The sequence below is a fragment of the Pongo pygmaeus genome, chromosome 2 (genome assembly GCF_028885625.2).
Source record: "Pongo pygmaeus isolate AG05252 chromosome 2, NHGRI_mPonPyg2-v2.0_pri, whole genome shotgun sequence".
NCBI lineage: Eukaryota > Metazoa > Chordata > Mammalia > Primates > Hominidae > Pongo > Pongo pygmaeus.
In genome coordinates this window covers 205,535,562-205,557,477 of record NC_085930.1, presented here as the reverse complement: position 1 = coordinate 205,557,477, position 21,916 = coordinate 205,535,562, and the positions used below count along the sequence as shown (strand labels likewise).

Below are 21,916 nucleotides of genomic sequence, written 5' to 3'. Positions count from 1 at the left end.
AGTTCCTTTTTATCCAGGCAAAGAGGATGAGCCACTCTTGGGTGTAAGAGAGAGCACCTCTATTTTACATTTCATTATGCAGGCTATTTTTTAGCCAAGGAGTTAAATGCTAGCTGCCTGACTTTGCTACACTGGAACTGACCAAGATAATTATTGGTATTCTGCAGCTGTTTCAAGAGCATTTTTGCAAAGAGAGTATGAAGAGCCATAGATTTCTTTTATTTTGCCAACAACCCATGATAAAATAAGATCATGTGCATACGAATTTAAAACATAAGAAATGGAACCATAGAATATAGTTTCCTACCAGTATGGAAATCTCAAAAGAGGCAAAATACAAAGTTCATCATTCATTGAGCATAAACCTTTGAGCTATTCTGCTGTGAATCTAAAATTACAAAGGAGATGTAGCCTTATCTCTCCTTTATCTGGATTAATTAAATCTATTTACTGAAAATATGACACATTACTTCCGGAGATAACATTTTCTCATTGTGATAAGTGTATTTTTTAAAATAAAAATTTATGAAACTAAGAATATTTTTAAAATATAAATAATTTTTGAAATTTTCAAAACTTGCTATGTTTTTGGAAATATATAAAAATGTTATATTTATTCAGTCCTAGTGATAAACAGTCCTGGGATCTAAGGCTAAAAAATAGTTTGAGGCAGATTTTGAAGGTCTTCAAATGCATGCTAAGTCATTTGGAGTTTATTTTGTCTGTCTATAAGGGCGCTTTGAAAGTTTTTAAAACAGAGGAGTAGCAGGGGAAAATAGAGGCAAAATGTTAGGAAATATTTAATGCTGAAAAGTGTTAGGAAATATTTAATGCTGAAAATATGCAAAAGAATTAAAGAAACCGAAAAGAAATGCTCTAGACTGAAACAAATTAAGAAACAAGTGCAACCATGTAAAGGTCCAGATGTCTTCATTTCAGAAATAGCTGTACTCTCTGGGCTTCCCTGACACTGAGTTACGATTTTCCAGTTCCAAATCTACCCTATGTTTTCTTCACCATGTGACTTTTTCTTCCTTTTTGCTCGTGAATATTCCATATTAGTCATCTGCTTTCCTCCCCTCCTTTTTTCTCTGTCTTTTCCCATTTCTCTCCTCTACCATTTTCTTTCTCTCCGTTCCTCTCCTCCCCTTGCCTTCCTTTCTCTTTTCTTCCTGTTACTTCTCTGCCTTTCTCATTTCTCTCTCTCCTTTCTCTCCCTGCTCCTTCTTCCTCCCTTCTTCTTTCTCTCCCACCTTTCTCCCTCACTCTCAGTATATCTATATCCATATCTATATTTATATCTACATATACATCATGCATTTCCTTCAGAAATATGGTAAGCGTTCTAGACCCTTAAAAATGCACTTGTGTGGCCTATCCGATTATAAATTGCAATTTTCTAAATCTAAAGTTAGAGTAAACAATGAATTTTCTTGAAAAGGTAAAATCTATCTGACTTACTATATAACCCTAAGGAAGTTAATATCACGGCCTCTCTGGATCTTAGATATCTCATCTGTAAAATGCGGAAAATGATGATGCCTATTTCCTAGGTTCTGTTATAAGAATTAGATTATTAATGTAAAATGCTCAGTCCTGTCTCTTATATAAAGTGATCTCTTAATGAGTTTGCTCTTTCATTACCTTATAATTCTGCAGGTCAAATGGAAAACAATTTATAACTTATTTTTTCTCTGTTCTTTGCCTCCAGGTATATGGCTTGTATTCAGTGATTGGATTTAATCATAAATTGCACAAATACTATCGCTTCCTAATTCGAAATACTACAGAAGGAGGGAGCAACTTAACATTGGATAAGGCATTTACATGATTTCAGCCTAATAGTATTTCTCTGTATGGGGAGAAGAATTACTAACTACATTAAAGTCTTATTTTGAGTGGCAGAAGAAATGGTATATTTGAAAACATATACGCATAATTCCAACAAGTTACAAGGCATTGCTTAGACCGATAATGTATAGAGAGATTGACATACATACAATATATTGTGACTTAATAGATTTCTCCTGGTAAGGATATTTTGGAGTTTAAAGTTTTTTCCTGCATACTAACTTCAAAAGGGATATAGATCAGCTATATATTTTTCTTTTTCTTCTTCACAGTTGATAGACTAGATTTTAAAATTCTTTTATTCTTTTCTTAACTAATTATTAACTAATTTATCAGATATTTATACTGAATCCCAATAAATAAGTGATATGGAATAAAAACTTACAAGCCTTATTCAGTTCTAAATACATGTAGATATTGCATAAATATCCATATAACATGACTAATGTTAAGACCTTCTGTTTTTCTTACACTGTCTTTGAATGTTTGAACTCTAACAAAATAACTAAAACATTCAAATACAGTGTAAGACAAAGCAGAAGAGAGACCAGTTAGCTCAACCCACAACTTTTGCTGTCAAGAGAAAAAAGAAAAAACAAAAACAAAACTAAAGAATCAAAAATCATGAGTAACTCAGCCACACCAATGAATTATTTAGCTCAAAATTGACTTCAGATCTTTTATCTTTTTAACATTAACTAAGTAACTGTTTTAAGTTCTGCCAATGATCAGTGAAGTTAGATAGACAAAAATATTCTTGAGATGTACTGATATAGGATGTTAACTACTTGAATAGTTCTACAGGAGCATTCAATCACTTTCTTCACGTAAGTTTTGGTTGGGCCACATTCTCAGTGTCCCAACACAGCCTTGTTTCAGGGAGTTTCAATTTATATATACTCTGACTTCATTCAAATAATATTATGAAAATGATTTAATGGCATCTTCTGTTTATGTAATGCAAGTATTAAACCATTTTCTAGTCAGTCATTTAAAACAATAATTTTGTTATCCAGAGAACGTAACCTATCATACCTTGAAGATCTTACTATTTTTAATACCATTTTTAATACTGAAGTCGATTTGCATAGTTACATTTACAATATTCAATCTCTAAAATGCAAGAACTCTGAAATGAGATGTTGATATTTTAAGAGATAATTATTGAAATTATTTGTCTTATGAATTTAATTATATTGCTTAGAGAAAATCTTTGTTTTTCGGTATCGAAAACATTTCATTTGAATGAAAGCTAAAACAACCAATTTAAAAAGAATCACATCAAAATATTACATTTTTTCTTTTCATTTTCTCTTTGATTTAGTAAGTATAATAGCATACATGAAAATATTTAAAGAGAATCACATCAAAATATTATATTTTTTGTTTTCATTTTTTAATTACTAAGTGTAATAGCATTCATTAATGAAGTATGTCTACTCACATACTCCTAAAGTAGTCCCAGTGGTAGATTTTGTCTGCTTTATATTTTAGTCACAATACACATATTTTAAATGAGATCATCAAACAAGCAGTGAGGAGTTATCCAATAAAATGTAGTTTTTTCCTTCAAATTTAAACATTAAATTATATCTTCTTGTAATATTTAGTCTTGAAATTTGCTCTCCCTTCTTTATCACAATATTCAAAACATTGAGGAAACTGAAATATATATCTATACATATTTTAGAAGTATTATCTAGAGCATCGAACATTACATTTGGTTTTTATGCAGTGATAGCTAAAGAGCTATTGCAGTACAAAGCAACATTCATCCCTGTCCTGTGCAAAATGACCATTTGTTATATTATTTCTTTGTTAATATTTTAATCTAGGTTGTAAATTTGATCCAATTTTATTTGGTACTGTAAAATGTTTGCTTTAGTCTGTTTCATCTCATCTTCATATTGCTGTTTCAAATGTTAAAAGTTTTAAGACATCAATTTACCACATGTTAGAGCTGTGAGTGAATAAAGACTTAATAAAAGAAGAGTAATGCCTTAGGAGACTATAAAGTGACCAAAGGTGGAAATAGTATTAATTAAGTTTTATGAATTTCTATTTTCTCTGTTGGATTATTTTACTTAATTTTAGAAAAATGCTCGGGAGTTTTGGCAGGTATAGTCAGGTTTCTGATTAGAAGCCTCCCCAGCCCTCTTCTTTTTATTGGCAATAGTCCTGGGTTTGTGTGATTAATTGCCATCTGCTGAACCATGTGCACAGAAAAACCATCCCACTAGGAGCTGGATCATTACTGGATAAGATCACATGCACATGTGACCTAAACCTAGCCAATGGGAATCAGGTGAAGTCTGCTGGAGGGCATCTGGGAAAGATTTTCTCATTGATAAAATAGGTACATACAGAAAGGAATGTGTTTGTCTTTTCCGGACATTGTAGTTTCTGCATGTGACGACTAGAACTCAATAATGAGGAACTGGATTACCAGCGTCCTAAGAATGGCAGGATAGAGAGCTGCAAATAAGTTGGATTTGAAGAATGGCAGGATTAAGCTGGTTTGTTTACAGTCATCTGGAGCAGGAAACATTCTCTCCAATATAAAGGTGAAGATTGTGTCTGGGATAGTTGGAATTACTGCACAAGGAGCTTCTTATGTAAACCATGTAAAGTTGGACTTGGTATTAATATTCAAGGGTAAAAATAGAGGGCATGTCCTTCACATATAATTCTTCATTCCCCACAAGCTCTTTTTCTCTTCTGTCTCCCGGTTACATTTCTACAAACTTGAGTAATGAGAAACAATATATGCAACATGCAACAGACTGAGGGACGAAAACGCTGGTGCAGAATGTTCTTATCCTTTAATTTTGTGACTCCTTTAGGAATGCTGTGTCATTAGTATTTAAATCACTTCATAAATATTTCACTTTAAATACCATTGTAATGTCTTGTGTATGCCTTAATTGAGTTGACCAGAGAACAGAAAGCAAAAGGCCATATCATTCCTGCAAAAATAGCTTCTTCTATTTAGATACTTTGCACTGTGAAAGAAAAATCAACATATATATGTCTCACAATATGTACTCAGAACAACTGCAGACATTAGACATTGTAGCTTAAACAGGATAAAGTCGAAGAGGAAAAAGGAGAGAAGCAGGGGGGAAAAACCTTCAAATAACCTTGTATGGGGAAACTGAGGGAAGGGGTAAAAAAAACGGAGGCTATAGGTGAAGGTTAAAATGAGGGAAATTTCTTGGAATGTTTAAAGCTTTATTTTCTTTGACCTCTCTTCTGTTGTTCTTCAATTAGAATGTCATTCTAGGGTGTTCAAGAATTTGAAGGCCATATGGATACATTCCACAGAAAAAAAAAATCTTCCCAAGGATAACATCATCAGTGTTTCATTATGCACATGAAGGAATTTAAGGTTTTCTTTTCTTGTAACTCTGTTAAAAATATATCTGATGAGAACTCAAGAGGCATATTTCTTTTCCTAAACATCTCATGTCTTATTAGTTTGCTCTTACTGTTTAATTGAAAGTCCTCCTGAACTTCCTGAAGAGCGAGTTATATCTTATACGTTGCATCTTTTATAGTATCAAAACAGCAATTGCTGATTCATTAAAAATTGTCTTTTAAAAAGTTGTCTCATGATAACAGTGTAAAATCATCTCTTCTTGTTTGCCCTCAATGATCATATTCTTAATCATAAAGTAAAGGTTTAGGGATATTTTTAAATTCCATTCAAATCTAGAAGAAATGGAGAAAATTTGCCGCAAAATTACAAGCAAGAGCAAAACTAAAATTTTAACTTGCATAAGTGTTTCAATAAGATTAAAATCATTAAGATTGTATGCCATTATTTACATATTTACCCTTCTGTGGAACTTATGCACCATAAAATTTTGATACTAGAAAGAGACATTATGGAGAGTTGAGTTATCATTTTCAGGGAAAAGTGCACTGTTTTCCAGCTAAGAAAGTTACACAGTGCCGCAGTATTGAAAAGAATCACAGATCCTTCTAAATCTGAAGGAAAATAGGGCCAATAAACTCATATTTAAATTAACACTGACTTGATCTCCAAAGACCAAGAATAGATTCTCATTCTTGAATACGACTTTTTTTTTCTGTATAACTGACATCCCAGGGTAAGAGCCCATGAAAGAGAATAGCATTAATTTTCACAAGCTTTGCTTAGAAGGAAAGACCGAGAAATAAAGAAAATATAAGAAAATTGGAGAGACATGGAGAAGAAATGAGAATGTCCAGAGAATCTTTGGAAAAGAATTCCGGAAGGATAGAATAAAGAGAATTAGGGAAGACAATATTCAAAGAAAAGAATGACTGAGGATATTTCAGAGTTGATGAAACATGTAATCTCATATTATAAAAACTTATGAAGTCTGGAAAAGTATTTTAAAATCTATTTCTAGTTATATACCAGTAAAAGATGGAGAAGAAAGAAAAAGATAAGGGATAAGAAAAACAACCCATAACCTAAAAAAGAAAAGTTATCTTACAAATGATCAGACTTAGAAAATTCCCAACGGATTTTTCAAAGGCAACAATAGATGTGAGAAGATAAAGGACACTAACAGGTAAAGGCATAAACTTCAATAAGGTCAAAATAAGCATGTTCACCTGGAGGTACAAACTGATCACAGTTTATTAAGAACCCAAGAGCATGCTCTAGTCTTCAAGTGTCTTGTATTGTGAGCCAAGTTGACTCACTATAGCACTTCTTTCAATACTATAATTAAATAATCAACATTGTTGCTTCTTTTATAGAATCCCCAGTTAACATTTGGAAGGACACCTTAGGGATTTTGCAGTCCAAAGCATATGCCCGTGTGTCTTCTCTGTCTCTATGCTGCAAGTTGTCATCAAACACTTTTTCAGTTGACCTAGGATGAATTAGAGCAAGGAGATGAATGAGTGACCCCATTTGTACCGTTCTTCAATGTCAACGGTAAGGGCATGGCAAGTAGCAAAATAAAGTCTGTGTCACATTTTGAGACACTTGGATATAACTCAAGTCAGAGGAATTAGGTGGCTGTGGAGTGAACTTCATTTAAATTAGAACATTCTGAAAAACACACGGAAATACAGTGAGGTAGTGTAATATGCCACATAATATTGAGTATGCCTGAATTTATGTATGGTGCAAATTATTCTAACATTTTCAAATTGCTGACAGTAGAAAAAAATAGTATAATTTTGTGCAATGAAACCATGACTCTACAACAGTTCATGAAATAAAGTCACTTTCAAAAAAGACTATGGGAATTTATTTCTCATACAATAAAACTGGAAAATGGTGATGAAGTATTTGGGAAAAAACGTGGATCCTAAATGAAAGATTCAAGAGGAAAAACTGACATGGGGAGGCAGAAGTAACAATAAGAAAATGACTAATTTGATGAATATGCAATGGGTAGAATTATAATGCTGAAATATACAGCATGTACCACAGAAGCTGGTAGTCAGAATTAAAGGAGTCTAAGATCCCCAATTATTTTCAACAAGCATAATGGTGATATTTGCTTTTAAAAGTTAAATTTAGACTGGGTGCAGTGGCTCACTCCTGTAATCCCAGCACTTTGGAAGACTGAGGCAGACGGATCACCTGAGGTCAGGAGTTTTGAGACCAGCCTGGCCAACATGGTGAAACCCCTTCTTAACTAAAATTACACACACACACACACACACACACACACACACACAAACAAATTAGCTGGGCGTGGTGGTGGGCACCTGTAATCCCAGCTACTTAGGAGGCTGAGGCAGGAGAATTGCTTGAACCCGGGAGGTGGAGGTTGCAGTGAGCCAAGATCATGCCATGGCACTCCAGCCTCGGCAACAAGAGGGAGATTCCATCTCGAAAAATAATAATAATAATAAAAGTTAAATTTAATAACAATTTAAAGTGAATCACTATGAAACAGAAATACGGTATCAGTTGCTCAAAATAAAGGCAGTAAAAAGGAGGATGCTAACCCCAATCAATTACAAGGAAGGTAAGATGCAAAAAAAAGAGAAAAAGCAGGGTTAAGGAAAGCATGAAAAATGGATGGAAGTAACAAATAAAAAAATATCAAAAATGATAGCAACTCACTAGTTACAAAGAAGATAATACCTTTACTTTTTTTTTCCCAAATCCAGCTATACACCACTTACAAGAACACAAAAAGATTGAAATTTAAAAGTTAAGAAATAGAGTTAATGCTGCTGTATTAACATAGAAGATTGAAGAATGTTAAATGAAAAAAATAAGGCTAATGAAGGTCATTACCTCATTATGATAAAACAAAAAACTACCAGGAAAATGAATATAATGTTAAATTGAAATACACTTCATTGCATATTATTTGACAGAATGACAAGAAGAAATTGACAATTTATATTATAGTAGAAAATATTCCAATTGAACTGTTTCCTAGGTATCAAGAATATAGTGAATCTTCATGGGTTAGAGAATTCTATGTTAAGCTTGAAGCAACGTAGGATGCAATAAATCCCCAGCCTTGAGAACCGTCTAACAATCGACTTGACAATTCTAGATTGTTATGTTGACATGTCTCAACTGTAAAATAACTTACTCATATTACAATTTTTCTGACCTCAAACATTTTGATATTAATAACACTATATATGATAATACTTTTAAAATTATACAACTTCTATTTCTAGAAAGATGGGATAGATGTACTTTTCCCTATATCTTTACTTAAGTTCAACTAAAAATACTTAATATGTTATAGTGTTTAAGAAGACTCTAAAAGTGGAGGGAAGATGGCAGACCAGCCAGGGACCTCGGCAGCCAAAGATGATGTGCTGGTGAGTGCTCTGAGGTTTCATTTTGCCTCCTGTACCCCAGACTGTGTGCAGAAGAAGCTGACAACCCAGAAATGCCAATAAAGGCTCCGATAAAGCTTGCTGTCTCTAGCCAGCTGACCAGAAGGGGAAGCATAAGCATGCAGAAAATGTACAGTCAATACTGCCCAACTCTAGCCACAGAAAACACAGAAAACAAAATGTGACCTCAACCCTTACCCCTCTTCCACACCCACAAAGGCTGCCTGGGGATCCTGGACTTCCACACTTCCCAAGTTGTAATGAGGTGACCCAAATACCACCATCCACCACCAAGGTGGTCTCAGAGTAGGCCGAATAGAGAATTGGGACATTCAGCCCTGCCAGGGCAACTAGAAATCATTTTCCACAGTGTCGGAGACTACATGGAGGACCTGGACATCAACACTCCACCCGGCAGGAACAAGGTGCTACCTACTCCAAGTGGGTAGTATCTCATGAAGATCACTACCTTCATTGTGATAAAAAAAAAATACCAGGAAAAATAATATGTTAAATTGAAATACACCTCATTGCATATTATTTGACAGAATGACAGGAAGAAATTGACAAATTTATATTATAGTAGAAAATATTCCAATTGAACTGTTTCCTAGGTATCAAGAATATAGTGAAGCTTATTATTATAAGTGGGTCGTATCAGAGGAGGCATGTGGAAAGGAGGGTCAGGGCTTTCATCTCTAGCTAGAGATAACAAGGCAACTGCTGACTCCATAGTATCGGCAATAAGGTACCCAGTAGGGTGGTATCAGCAGAAGCCTAGGAGAAAACCAGCATATCCATCCCTCCTCAGCAGTAGTGAGGGGCTGCTTCACACCTTGGGTGTCAGCAGCCTCTTCATTTTCACAGCCCACTCCTGCCTTTGTAAGGCTGGAGCCTGATGACTCTGAGTGTCATAATCGAAAGACATTTTTTTCTTTGAGACGGGGTCTCACTCTTGTCCCCCAGGCTGGAGTGCAGTGGCATGATCACCGCTCACTGCAGCCTCCTTCTCCTGCGTTCAAGGGACTCTCCTGTCTCAGCCTCCCAAGTAGCTGGGACTACAGGCACGTACCACCATGCCTGGCTAATTTTTGTATTTTTAGTAGAAACACGGTTTTGCCACGTTGGCTAGGCTGGTCTTAAACTCCTGGCCTCAAGCAGTCCACCCACCTCAGCTTCCCAAAGTGCTAGGATTACAGGCATGAGCCACCGCGCCTGACCTAAGAGACATTTTTATTTTAGCTTGGGCTCCTCATTTCTTAGGCAATACAGTCCTCTCAAAACAGTCTCTTCTAATCCTTTCAATGCTACTAACCAATCCAACATTTCTTTCTTAGATATAACTTTCAAATATGTTTTATCTCATTTCTTTCTTGTTCCAGTGCCACTTTCTCCAGGTCATACCACCGTATGTCTTGATTACATTGTTCAATGAGAAATGTCACTAGTCCTGTGCTATCCAAGACTATTTTTGGAGTCTGGTTCTCACTCCTTTACGCAGGCTAGAGTGTGTAGTGGTGCTATCATAGCTTGCTGCAGCCTCGACCTCCTGGGCTCAAGGTATCCCTTCCAGGTAGTTTCAACTACAGGCACACATCACCATGCCCAGCTGATTTTTGTATTTTTTGTAGTGACGGTGTCTCACTATGTTGCCCAAGCAAGTCTCAAATTCCTGGCCTCAAGCGATCCTCCCACCTCAGCTTCCTGAAGTGCTGGGATTACAGGCATGAGCCGCTGGGCCCAGCCTCAAAGACTTAAATTTTTCATTTCAACTATTTGAAGTGTAAGTACAATATGATTTTCTAACTCTGAAAGTTCAAGAATTTATGAAAGCTTTATAATCTATGTATTTTCTTACTTATAAATCATTCAATTATTTCCCAAACTCATCTTTCTCATCATATTTTTCCCAAAAATAGTGAATTCTAGCCAACACCTACAACTGTGACATTATTTTCCAACTTCTTACCTTATGGCTTCCAGCACAATGGCATATACTAAGCCCTTTTATGCTGTCAAAGTTGATGATTTTATCAAAAGTTTTCCTGACACATAACCTATATCTTTACAAGTTTCAATATAAAAGTCCTTATCTTCCACACTTTAACATTAAGCCAATGACACATAATAATTTGATATCCCAGCTCCCCATTTCTGGATACAAATTTGCTTTATTTAGGGTAGGCTAAGCTTCTTTGCAGGAATAAAGAAATCTCAATATCCCAATTAGTTTAATAGAGTGAAGTTTTATTCCCTGCTCAAACAAAGGCATGTGTTCTCATTTATATAGGTCTTCCGAAAGGTTCTCTTCCATGTAATCATTCAGAGACACGGATGCTCTATATAGTGTTTCCACTTCCACTTAGAGTCTTGGGGTCTTACATGAATTCCTGGTATCTAATTGAGCAATGAGCAGGAGTGGGAGGACATTTTCATGGGCCATTTCCAAGATTAGGCTGGAAATTGGCATATGTCAATTCCAATGTCCCAGACACATTACATGGTGGCACTGGGATGTAAGGGGGCTCAGTGAATGTAGTTTACATGTGTCCCAAGAAAAAGAGGAGCTCTGCATATTGGTCAACACAAACAGGCTTCCATAACATGAAGACTGAAACACTTGGTTGCTAAATGGGCAGCCCACTTAAAAGGATTAATACAAAAGAACAGATAAATATATTTTCAGGGCCAAATAGCAATCCATATCCCAAGTGTAAACTTCCATTTCTTAAATGTCTTACGAGATATGACAATTGGAATCAATATAAATGAAAAATAAATAAAATAAAATAAAATAATCTGGCCGGGTGCAGTGGCTCGCACCTGTAATCCCAGCACTCTGGGAGGCCGATTTGGGCAGATCACAAGGTCAGGAGTTCGACACCAGCTTGGTCAACATGGTGAAACCCCATCTCTACCAAAAATACAAAAATTAGCTGAGTGTGGTGGTGGGTGCCTGTAATCCCAGCTACTCGGGAAGCTGAGGCAGAAGAATCATTTGAACCCGGGAGGCGGAGGTTGCAGTGAGCTGAGATAGCCATTGCACTCCAGCCTCGGCAACAGGGTGAGACTCCGTCTCAAAAAAAAAAAAAAATTCATATATTGCAATTTACTAAATAATACGTCAATGCCATTTTAATATTTAAAAAAAACTCTTTTGCAACTACATAACATTTTGTTAAATTGGCACTCCCCAAATTTGAAATGCTTCAATCTCTATTTATCAAACATGTATTGAGTACCTACTCCACGGCAGACATGAAGTGGGGGAATGGAAGACGCAGTAAACAGGAAGGCATGGCCTCTAACCATGAGGAGTGCCTTGCAATTGATCTGGTATTGCTCCAGCCACATCCACAATGCCCCATAGGGTAATTGTACCCCGCTTTGAGAAATTGTCTTACACACTCTTTAGAGAGTCATAGGTTTAATTATTTAAAAAGTGCCAAATTTAACCAGGCTTAAATGACCACTCAAGGTTTTACAATTAATGAGTTATTTACATAGGATCAAATTTCAGCTCTTTTGGAATCTTTTCAGGTAGATATCCTATATTTTACCTCCCCGTTAGTGTTGATGCTAGAAACAGGGCAATTCAATGATATTATGCGGTGTCCGAAGTGAAAAGAGATACAGATAGAAATAATAACTGAAATTCCAGGAGTGTTTGAAATATCGGAAAGAGACCAAGTGGTTTTTGTTTGTGTTACATTAATACACAAACACAATATCTCTGATATTTATATTTAAGGTTTCTTTCATTAGACGATGGAATAAGTATGAATTAAATCAAGTTTATTTTATATCCTTTAATAAACCAATAAATTATAAAAGTAAATTATTTTTCCCAAATATGGCAAGATAGCATACTCTCCTTAAAGCACGAAAAGATTTATTTAACAATATATGGAAGATTATAACATTGGACACTACATTAATGAAGGGTAACCAGGCTCGCCTGATGTTGTTCCAGTTAATATCCCAGAAAACAGTCAATCACGGAGAAAATATCCCATTTGGGGTTAATGACAGATGCTGAAATGTTATGTCTACTAAATTTAGTTTTTCAGGCAGTTTTTACACTGTATCTAAAACTTGCAGGATAGGAAGTACCCAGAAAGTGAAATTCTTGTGACAATAATTGCCTTTTTCTCATCTGAGATATTTTGGCATCATTATTCATATTCCCCCAATGTCAAAAGGAAAATCTGTAACTATTTAAAAATCATTTTCCCTAATAAGATTACTATTAGGATTTGCACATGGAGGATATACACTCAAATAGTACCTTATTATAAGAAGCATATCTTAAATATTAATTATTTTATAACATATCAAAAGAAGTCATGTTGCTTGTAATTATTTTTTGAAGCCACATGTGGAAAATATGAAAACAAAATTTATATTTTATGTGGAAGATTCTTGTCCTCTTTTATCAAGTAGTGTTTGTTGTTACTCACCATTTTCTGTACACAGCAACGTGGGTTTCTTAGCTTGACTTACATTTCAAAAGTAGGAATCTTTTCTGTTTTAGCTCAATGCCAGTTGTGTGCTGACTGCCTGCTGCTTCCCAACTACGTATCTGGAATTTTGTAGTTTAATTGCTGCTTGCACAGTGGTATTGTACATAAACACAGCAGCTGCTACTGTATGTTGGAAGTGGCTCAGAAAAATCTATGGACACTGTTCAGCTTTGACTAAAAAGCCAAAAATTTTAGACCCAGCTGCATTACTCTAACAGCTTGACAATCTAGCGCCTTAACAAAAAAAATCCTCAACTTATTGGAAATCTTCTTACAATATGTTTGAGACCACACCAGAGAAAATTGCGTGGAACCATGTGGTCTGGTGGTAAAACTTTCCAAAAATGATTTTCTTTCTCTTTTTTCTAGTCACTGAGGTCCTTAGATTTTTGTTTGTTAGTGTTCTGTATTGCTGGAGATAGCCACTAGAGATAAGAAAGCTAATATGAAACTTGGATATCTTCCTGTTGCCAGGTAGAGATTATGTTCTTTTTGGTTAAACCAATTAAAAATGTGAAACCAAAGGGGAAATGCACAGAAACCTTGACAGAAGACCTTTGCTGCAGCAGCTTGCAGATTTTAATGAACACTCTGTTGTGTGGAAGAGGTAGGCTGATGTCACATTAAAATGTAGTCATGAAAAAAACTCAGTTTGTACTTAAGTGTTTCCACATAACGTTTTTTAAAGGGGAAAAATTAGAGAGCCATTTTTATTTTTTATATATAAACAAAATTCAGGGCATTGCAATAAAAGGAGAAATCAAGACCTCATTTGTTTCACTGCTTTGATATTTATCCCTTCATTATGCAGAGTTTTCTGTGTTTCGGTATTTAGAAGCCCAAGTAGCATTATCTGAAGAACAAAACTTCCCATGAAAATTAGAAGTTGGGCAATAAGTTCGCAATAGAATATTGTTGTTATCCTGATGTTATTTTTAACCACTCTGATGAATTTAAGGATGCCTAAGATTGTTTAGCAAGAGCTTAAGCTCAATTTATAAACATGATATTATTTTTTAAACAGTGTTAAGCTTGCTATACAAGTCCTGTAAAATATTGCTAATATCTCTGTCAATGTTGGTGTGTTAGGTACCTAAGAGAATGTTAAGGTCTGATGGCAAAATGGCCTCCTTTAGAGCACAGGGGATCCAAATCCAGTGGTTGATGTCTAGTAGTGAAGAAATAATTCAATTATTTATATTCTCTCCCAGTATTATAAACAGTAAGAGATAGATGTGATAGACCTAGTTCACAGAGTCCCATGAAGGAATTTCTCTGAGGTAAGTATTCTGCCATAGCATACTAGCAATAAAAAGTGTCTTCAAAGATTTCATTAAATCAATGGTAGCATCTCGTTGACTTTTTACCTAATTAACTCAAATGACTGCAGCTGCAAATAATGAGGAATTGACTGAATAAGTCAATTTACAAATTTGAATGCAATAGAATTATATTTAATTTAATTATGAAATCATGATCCTATATAGTTTTTAAATAGATCACATTGACTATTATTCCATTTTAGGGTGAAAATTTAATGCCAATATTTCAATGGTTATCAGCAGAGAACCACTTCACCTGTAGGCACTCATTTTGTTTACTTTTCTCATTTTCTGCCGTTAATTGGAGTTAATAAAATTTAAATGTTATAAATTATTTTCCATAAAAAATTTTACCACCACCAAATGGCAATGTTAATACCCTAAAGACTCAAAGTTTCTGATGACTTATTTTATGTAAAAAGAATATGCTAGACACACTTATATTTGGGCAAACTGGTAAAGACAGAAAATATAGAGCTATATGAAAACAGTATAACAAATATATCTGAAAGTTGATGACAATGTAGATAATTTCTGCAACAAAAAGTACTGAAAAAGACTAATGGAAAAGAAAAGATGTAGAACTATCCTCCATCCAAGTGTATGTGTCTCAAAGAGTAATGACTGTCAAGAAGAGAGAGACACTTTGAATAACAGAATCCAATGATACTAGCTGTCAGAGTTGATCCTCTATTGAAAAAGGTCATTTGCATAATCATAACCATAATTCATATAATCTTTTTATAAACCAATTAATAAGTCAGCTTTTATGCTGCTATGAAAATAAACAAAAACAGTCTCTCTGTGCATTTAGCAATAAGCATTTATTTCTTTCTCATGTCACAGGAAGGCTGAAATTCAGTTATGACTTTTTTCTCCATCTGGATTGTCTGACTCAGCTAGACTTTGCTTCGTATATCTTGTCATTTCAGAATGCAAGATGAAGGACTGGCTTTTATTTGAAACATTTTGTTCTCATGGTGGAGAGAAAGGAAGAGGTCCCAGGAAACCATATGAGCATATTTAAACCTTCTGCTTAGACATGATATATGTCAGTTCTGTTCAATATCCACTGAACAAAACAAGACCCATGGCCAAGGCAAAGTCAATGTGGTGGATTGCAATACTCCTCTTACCATAAAATACTGTCAGGGCAGGAAGAGAATAATTTTGAACAAATAATAAGATGTGCAGTTGTCACCAGCCAAGTTGTTGCATGTGGCCAAGGTATTTATATCAACCATTTAATAGTAATTCATTCTAGTTCAGTTTTAGCAGCTTAGTTTTATAAATATTCAATCCTTTGGAATTCTTCCTCCTCTCCATTTTCCAACCAAAGAGGGCTTATAGACATGTGGGTGAAATAGGAGACTTAGTGACATCATGATGCTTGGAGAAAGGTTTCTCTGAATTTACAAAGGTTCTTATGCTGTTTTGGAGTTGGCTGGATCATTTTTGTAATGGGATCCTATATGCTGATATCTACTGAAGTGTTTCTCATGGACTTGTGAGTTCTTCTCTTGGCTCATTCAAGCCTAGATCATCTTCCTCAGAGATATAGCTTTTCATTCGTTTCAAAGATATGGCACTTCCCTTTAATTCGCTGCTACAATTTCTAGTTGGGCTCTATCTAGATTGTCCTTTCTTCGGTCACTTCTTCTTTCACTGGAGTGGTCTCACACAGATTTTTCTGGCACTTATTGCAGTTAAATTCAGGCTGTGACCTTGTTCGTGTGACAATTCTTTCTTTTTTTTCTTTATATAAACAGTTTATTTACTCTACACAGCAACACAGACAAAACGCCATATAAACACAAAGGAAATGACACAGAGCCGAGATGCGGGCTGACCTGGGATCTGAGACTCAAAAGCAAACAGAATACAGCATACTGATGGGTCTTGACTCTTTATCCAATTTGCCAGTCTGTGTCTTTTAATTGGAGCATTTAGCCCATTTACATTTAAGGTTAATATTGTTATGTGTGAATTTGATCCTGTCGTTATGATGTTAGCTGGTTATTTTGCTCTTTAGTTGATGCATTTTCTTCCTAGCATCGATGGTCTTTACAATTTGGCATGTTTTTGCAGTGGCTGGTACCGGTTGTTCCTTTCCATGTTTAGTGCTTCCTTCAGGAGCTCTTGTAGGACAGGCCTGGTGGTGACAAAATCTCTCAGCATTTGCTTGTCTGTAAAGGATTTTATTTCTCCTTCACTTATGAAGCTTAGTTTGGCTGGATATGAACTTCTGGGTTGAAAATTCTTGTCTCTAAGAATGTTGAATATTGGCACCCACTCTCTTCTGGCTTGTAGAGTTTCTGCCGAGAGATCTGCTGTTAGTCTGGTGGACTTCCCTTTGTGGGTAACCTGACCTTTCTCTCTGGCTGCCCTTAACTTTTTTCCTTCATTTCAACTTTGGTGAATCTGACAATTATGTGTCTTGGAGTTGCTCTTCTCGAGGAGTATCTTTGTGGCGTTCTCTGTATTTCCTGAATTTGAATGTTGGCCTGCCTTGCTAGGTTGGGGAAGTTCTCCTGGATAATACCCTGCAGAGTGTTTTCCAACTGGTTCCATTCTCCCCGTCACTTTCAGGTACACCAATCAGACATAGATTTGGTCTTTTCACATAGTCCCATATTTCTTGGAGGCTTTGTTCATTTCTTTTTATTCTTTTTCACACATAGGCTCAAAATAAAGGGAGGGAGGAAGACCTACCAAGCAAACGGAAAACAAAAAAAGGCAGGGGTTGCAATCCTAGTCTCTGATAAAACAGACTTTAAAGCAATGAAGATCCAAAAGGGACAAAGAAGGCCATTACATAATGGTAAAGGGATCAATTCAACAAGAAGAGCTAACTATCCTAAATATATATGCACCCAATACAGGAGCACCCAGATTCATAAAGCAAGTTCTTAGACTTGCAAAGAGACTCAGACTCCCACACAATAATAATGGGAGACTATAACACCCCACTATCAACATTAGACAGATCAATGAGACAGAAAGTTAACAAGGATATCCAGTAATTGAACTCAGCTCTGCACCAAGCGGATCTAATAGACATCTACAGAACTCTCCACCCCAAATCAACAGAATACACATTCTTCTCAGCACCACACCACACCTGTTCCAAAATTGACCACATATTTGGAAGTAAAGCACTCCTCAGCAAATGTAAAAGAACAGAAATTCTAACAAACTGTCTCTCAGACCACAGTGCAATCAAACTAGAACTCAGGATTAAGAAACTCACTCAAAACTTCTCAACTACATGGAAACTGAACAACCTGCTCCTGAGTGACTACTGGGTACATAATGAAATGAAGGCAGAAATAAAGATGTTCTTTGAAACCAATGAGAACAAAGACACAACATACCAGAATATCTGGGACACATTCAAAGCAGTGTGTAGAGGGAAATTTATAGCACTAAATGCCCACGAGAGAAAGCAGGAAATATCTAACATTGACACCCTAACATCACAATTAAAAGAACTAGAAAAGCGAGAGCAAACACATTCAAAAGCTAGCAGAAGGCTAGAAATAACTAAGATCAGAGCAGAACTGAAGGAAATAGAGACACAAAAAACCCTTCAAAAAATTAATGAATCCAGGAGTTGGTTTTTTGAAAAGAACAACAAAATTGATAGACCGCTAGCAAGACTAATAAAGAAGAAAAGAGAGAAGAATCAAATAGATGCAATAAAAAATGATAAAGGGGATATCACCACCAATCCCACAGAAATACAAACTACCATCAGAGAATACTATAAACACCTCTACGCAAATAAACTAGAAAATCTCGAAGAAATGGATAAATTCCTCGACACATACACCCTCCCAAGACTAAACCAGGAAGCAGTAGAATCTCTGAATAGACCAATCACAGGCTCTGAAATTGAGGCAGTAATGAATAGCTTACCAACCAAAAAAAGTCCAGGACCAGATGGATTCACAGCCGAATTCTACCAGAGGTACAAGGAGGAACTGGTACCATTCCTTCTGAAACTATTCCAATCAATAGAAAAAGAGGGAATCCTCCCTAACTCATTTTATGAGGCCAGCATCATCCAGATACCAAAGCCAGGCAGAGACACAACAACAACAACAAAATTTTAGACCAATATCCCTGATGAACATCGATGCAAAAATCCTCAATAAAATACTGGCAAACCGAATCCAGCAGCACATCAAAAAGCTTATCCACCATGATCAAGTGGGCTTCATCCCTGAGATGCAAAGCTGGTTCAATATACGCAAATCAATAAATGTAATCCAGCATATAAACTGAACCAAAGACAAAAACCACATGATTATCTCAATAGATGCAGAGAAGGCCTTTGACAAAATTCAACAACCCTTCATGCTAAAAACTCTCAATAAATTAGGTATTGATGGGACGTAACTCAAAATAATAAAAGCTATTTATGACAAACCCACAGCCAATATCAAACTGAATGGGCAAAAACTGGAAGCATTCCCTTTGAAAACTGGCACAAGACAGGGATGCCCTCTCTCACCACTCCTATTCCACATAGTGTTGGAAGTTCTGGCCAGGGCAATCAGGCAGGAGAAGGAAATAAAGGGTATTCAATTAGGAAAAAAGGAAGTCAAATTGTCCCTGTTTGCAGATGACATGATTGTATATCTAGAAAACCCCATCGTCTCAGCCCAAAATCTCCTTAAGCTGATAAGCAACTTCAGCAAAGTCTCAGGATACAAAATCAATGTGCAAAAATCACAAGCATTCCTATACACCAATAACAGACAAACCGAGAGCTAAATCATGAGTGGTCTCCCATTCACAATTGCTTCAAAGAGAATCAAATACCTAGGAATCCAACTTACAAGGGATGTGAAGTTTCTCTCCAAGGAGAACTACAAACCACTGCTCAACGAAATAAAAGAGGACACAAACAAATGGAAGAACATTCCATGCTCGTGGATAGGAAGAATCAATACCGTGAAAATGGCCATACTGCCCAAGGTCATTTATAGATTCAATGCCATCCCCATCAAGCTACCAATGACTTTCTTCACAGAATTGGAAAAAACTATTTTAAAGTTCATATGGAACCAAAAAAGAGCCCGCATTACTAAGTCAATCCTAAGCCAAAAGAACAAAGCTGGAGGCATCACACTACCTGACTTCTACAAAACAGCATGGTACTGGTACCAAAAGAGAGATATAGACCAATGAACAGAGCCCTCAGAAATAATACCACACATCTACAACCATCTGATCTTTGACAAACCTGACAAAAAGAAGAAATGGGGAAAGGATTCCCTATTTAACAAATGGTGCTGGGAAAACTGGCTAGCCCTATGTAGAAAGCTGAAACTGGATCCCTTCCTTACACCTTATACAAAAATTAATTCAAGATGGATTAAAGACTTAAATGTTAGACCTAAAACCATAAAAACCCTAGAAGAAAACCTAGGCATTACCATTCAGGACATAGGCATGGGCAAGGACTTCATGTCTAAAACACCAAAAGCAATGGCAACAAAAGCCAAAATTGACAAATGGGATCTAATTAAACCAAAGAGCTTCCGCAAAGCAAAAGAAACTACCATCAGAGTGAACAGGCAACCTACAGAATGGGAGAAAAGTTTTGCAATCTACTCATCTGACAAAGGGCTAATATCCAGAATCTACAAAGAACTCAAACAAATTTACAGGAAAAAAACAAACAACCCCATCAAAAAGTGGGCGAAGGATATGAACAGATACTTCTCAAAAGAAGACATTTATGCAGCCAACAGACACATGAAAAAATGCTCATCATCACTGGTCATCAGAGAAATGCAAATCGAAACCACAATGTGATATCATCTCACACCAGTTAGAATGGTGATCATTAAAAAGTCAGGAAACAACAGGTGCTGGAGAGGATGTGGAGAAATAGGAACACTTTTACACTGTTGGTGGGACTGTAAACTAGTTCAACTACTGTGGAAGACACTGTGGTGATTCCTCAGGGATCTAGAACTAGAAATACCATTTGACCCAGCCATCCCATTACTGGGTATATACCCAAAGGAATATAAATCATGCTGCTATAAAGACACATGCACACGTATGTTTATTGTGGCACTACTCACAATAGCAAAGACTTGGAACCAACCCAAATGTCCATCAATGATAGACTGGATTAAGAAAACGTGGCATGTATACACCATGGAGTACTATGCAGCCATAAAAAATGATGAGTCCATGTCCTTTGTAGGGACATGGATGAAGCTGGAAACCATCATTCTCAGCAAACTATCGCAAGGACAAAAAACCAAACACCACATGTTCTCACTCATAGGTGGAAATGAACAATGAGAAAACCTGGACAGAGGAGGGAGAACATCACACACCAGGGCATGTTGTCGGGTGGGAGGAGGGGGGAGGGATAGCATTAGGAGATATACCTAATGTAAATGACGAGTTAATGGGTGCAGCACACCAACATGGCACATGTATACATATGTAACAAACCTGCACATTGTGCACATGTACCCTAGAACGTAAAGTATAATTAAAAAAAATATATATATATATATAAAGCAACACAGCCCAGGCTCTAGAGAGGAGGGGTGGGACGGAGGGCGGGTTTCCATGCAGCCAGCCCAGGTGAAATGCAGCTCTGCACAGTGAGAAGCATGCCTGTATCTGACAGCGAAGTACTTGCTCCTGGGGGACTTATCCAAGTATAAAAGTTTATAATTTTACAGCAGTTGAAATACTGACATCGATATTAAAATAAAAGAGAGTTTTACATAACAATCAACAATGATTGATGTTTTCCATCCCACATAGAAGCTGCAGTAGGTACAGGACTGTAAGCTCTTAAACTTAGTAGTCACTGGCTTAACCCACTGTACTCTTTTATTGGAACCCCCTAGCAGTTATAAAATGCTCCACTCAAACTTTCAATGTGTGCTTGAATACATGGTCTTCTTCCTTGAGTAAATATTATGGAAAACTGTTTTTCCCCGAAACTACTATATCCTTCACTACTATAGGAAAGGGACATTATACTGTTGCTCTGTCAGAAACTTCAAAGAAACAAGAAGTGTGACACAAGTAGTATCCTTTGATTGCCATTGTTATTAGGGATAGCTGATGCCCCATCTTCAATGGTATCCTCCCTTTTTGAAAACTATTGACATCTATTTATTCTGTAGTCTCCTCTTCCCTGTTTTATAGCTTCTTAAATTCATGAGGTTTATCCACTCCATCTAATCTGTTCCAGTTTAATTATCTACAAATAGAACCCCCTTCTGTGTTTCACCACTATTAAACATTGGTCTACATTGAATATTTCAAAATCTGCAATTCTTCTTTTGACCACGAATGCTTGTTTTTTAAAAATGTCTCCCATTTTCTCTTTCTGCTGTATTCTACTTATCTCCA

The 21,916-nt window shown here is 36.2% G+C and overlaps 1 protein-coding gene across 1 annotated transcript in view; it reads right to left on the bottom strand.

Moving 5' to 3' along the window:
* LOC129032990 (uncharacterized) overlaps positions 1 to 21,916 on the bottom strand; it is a 137,416-nt gene that overhangs the window by 36,929 nt on the left and 78,571 nt on the right. Inside the window, exon 3 of the mRNA XM_063661426.1 lies at positions 6,632 to 6,719. Coding sequence (XP_063517496.1) covers positions 6,632 to 6,719 — 88 coding nt within the window. The remainder of the gene's footprint in view (positions 1 to 6,631; positions 6,720 to 21,916) is intronic.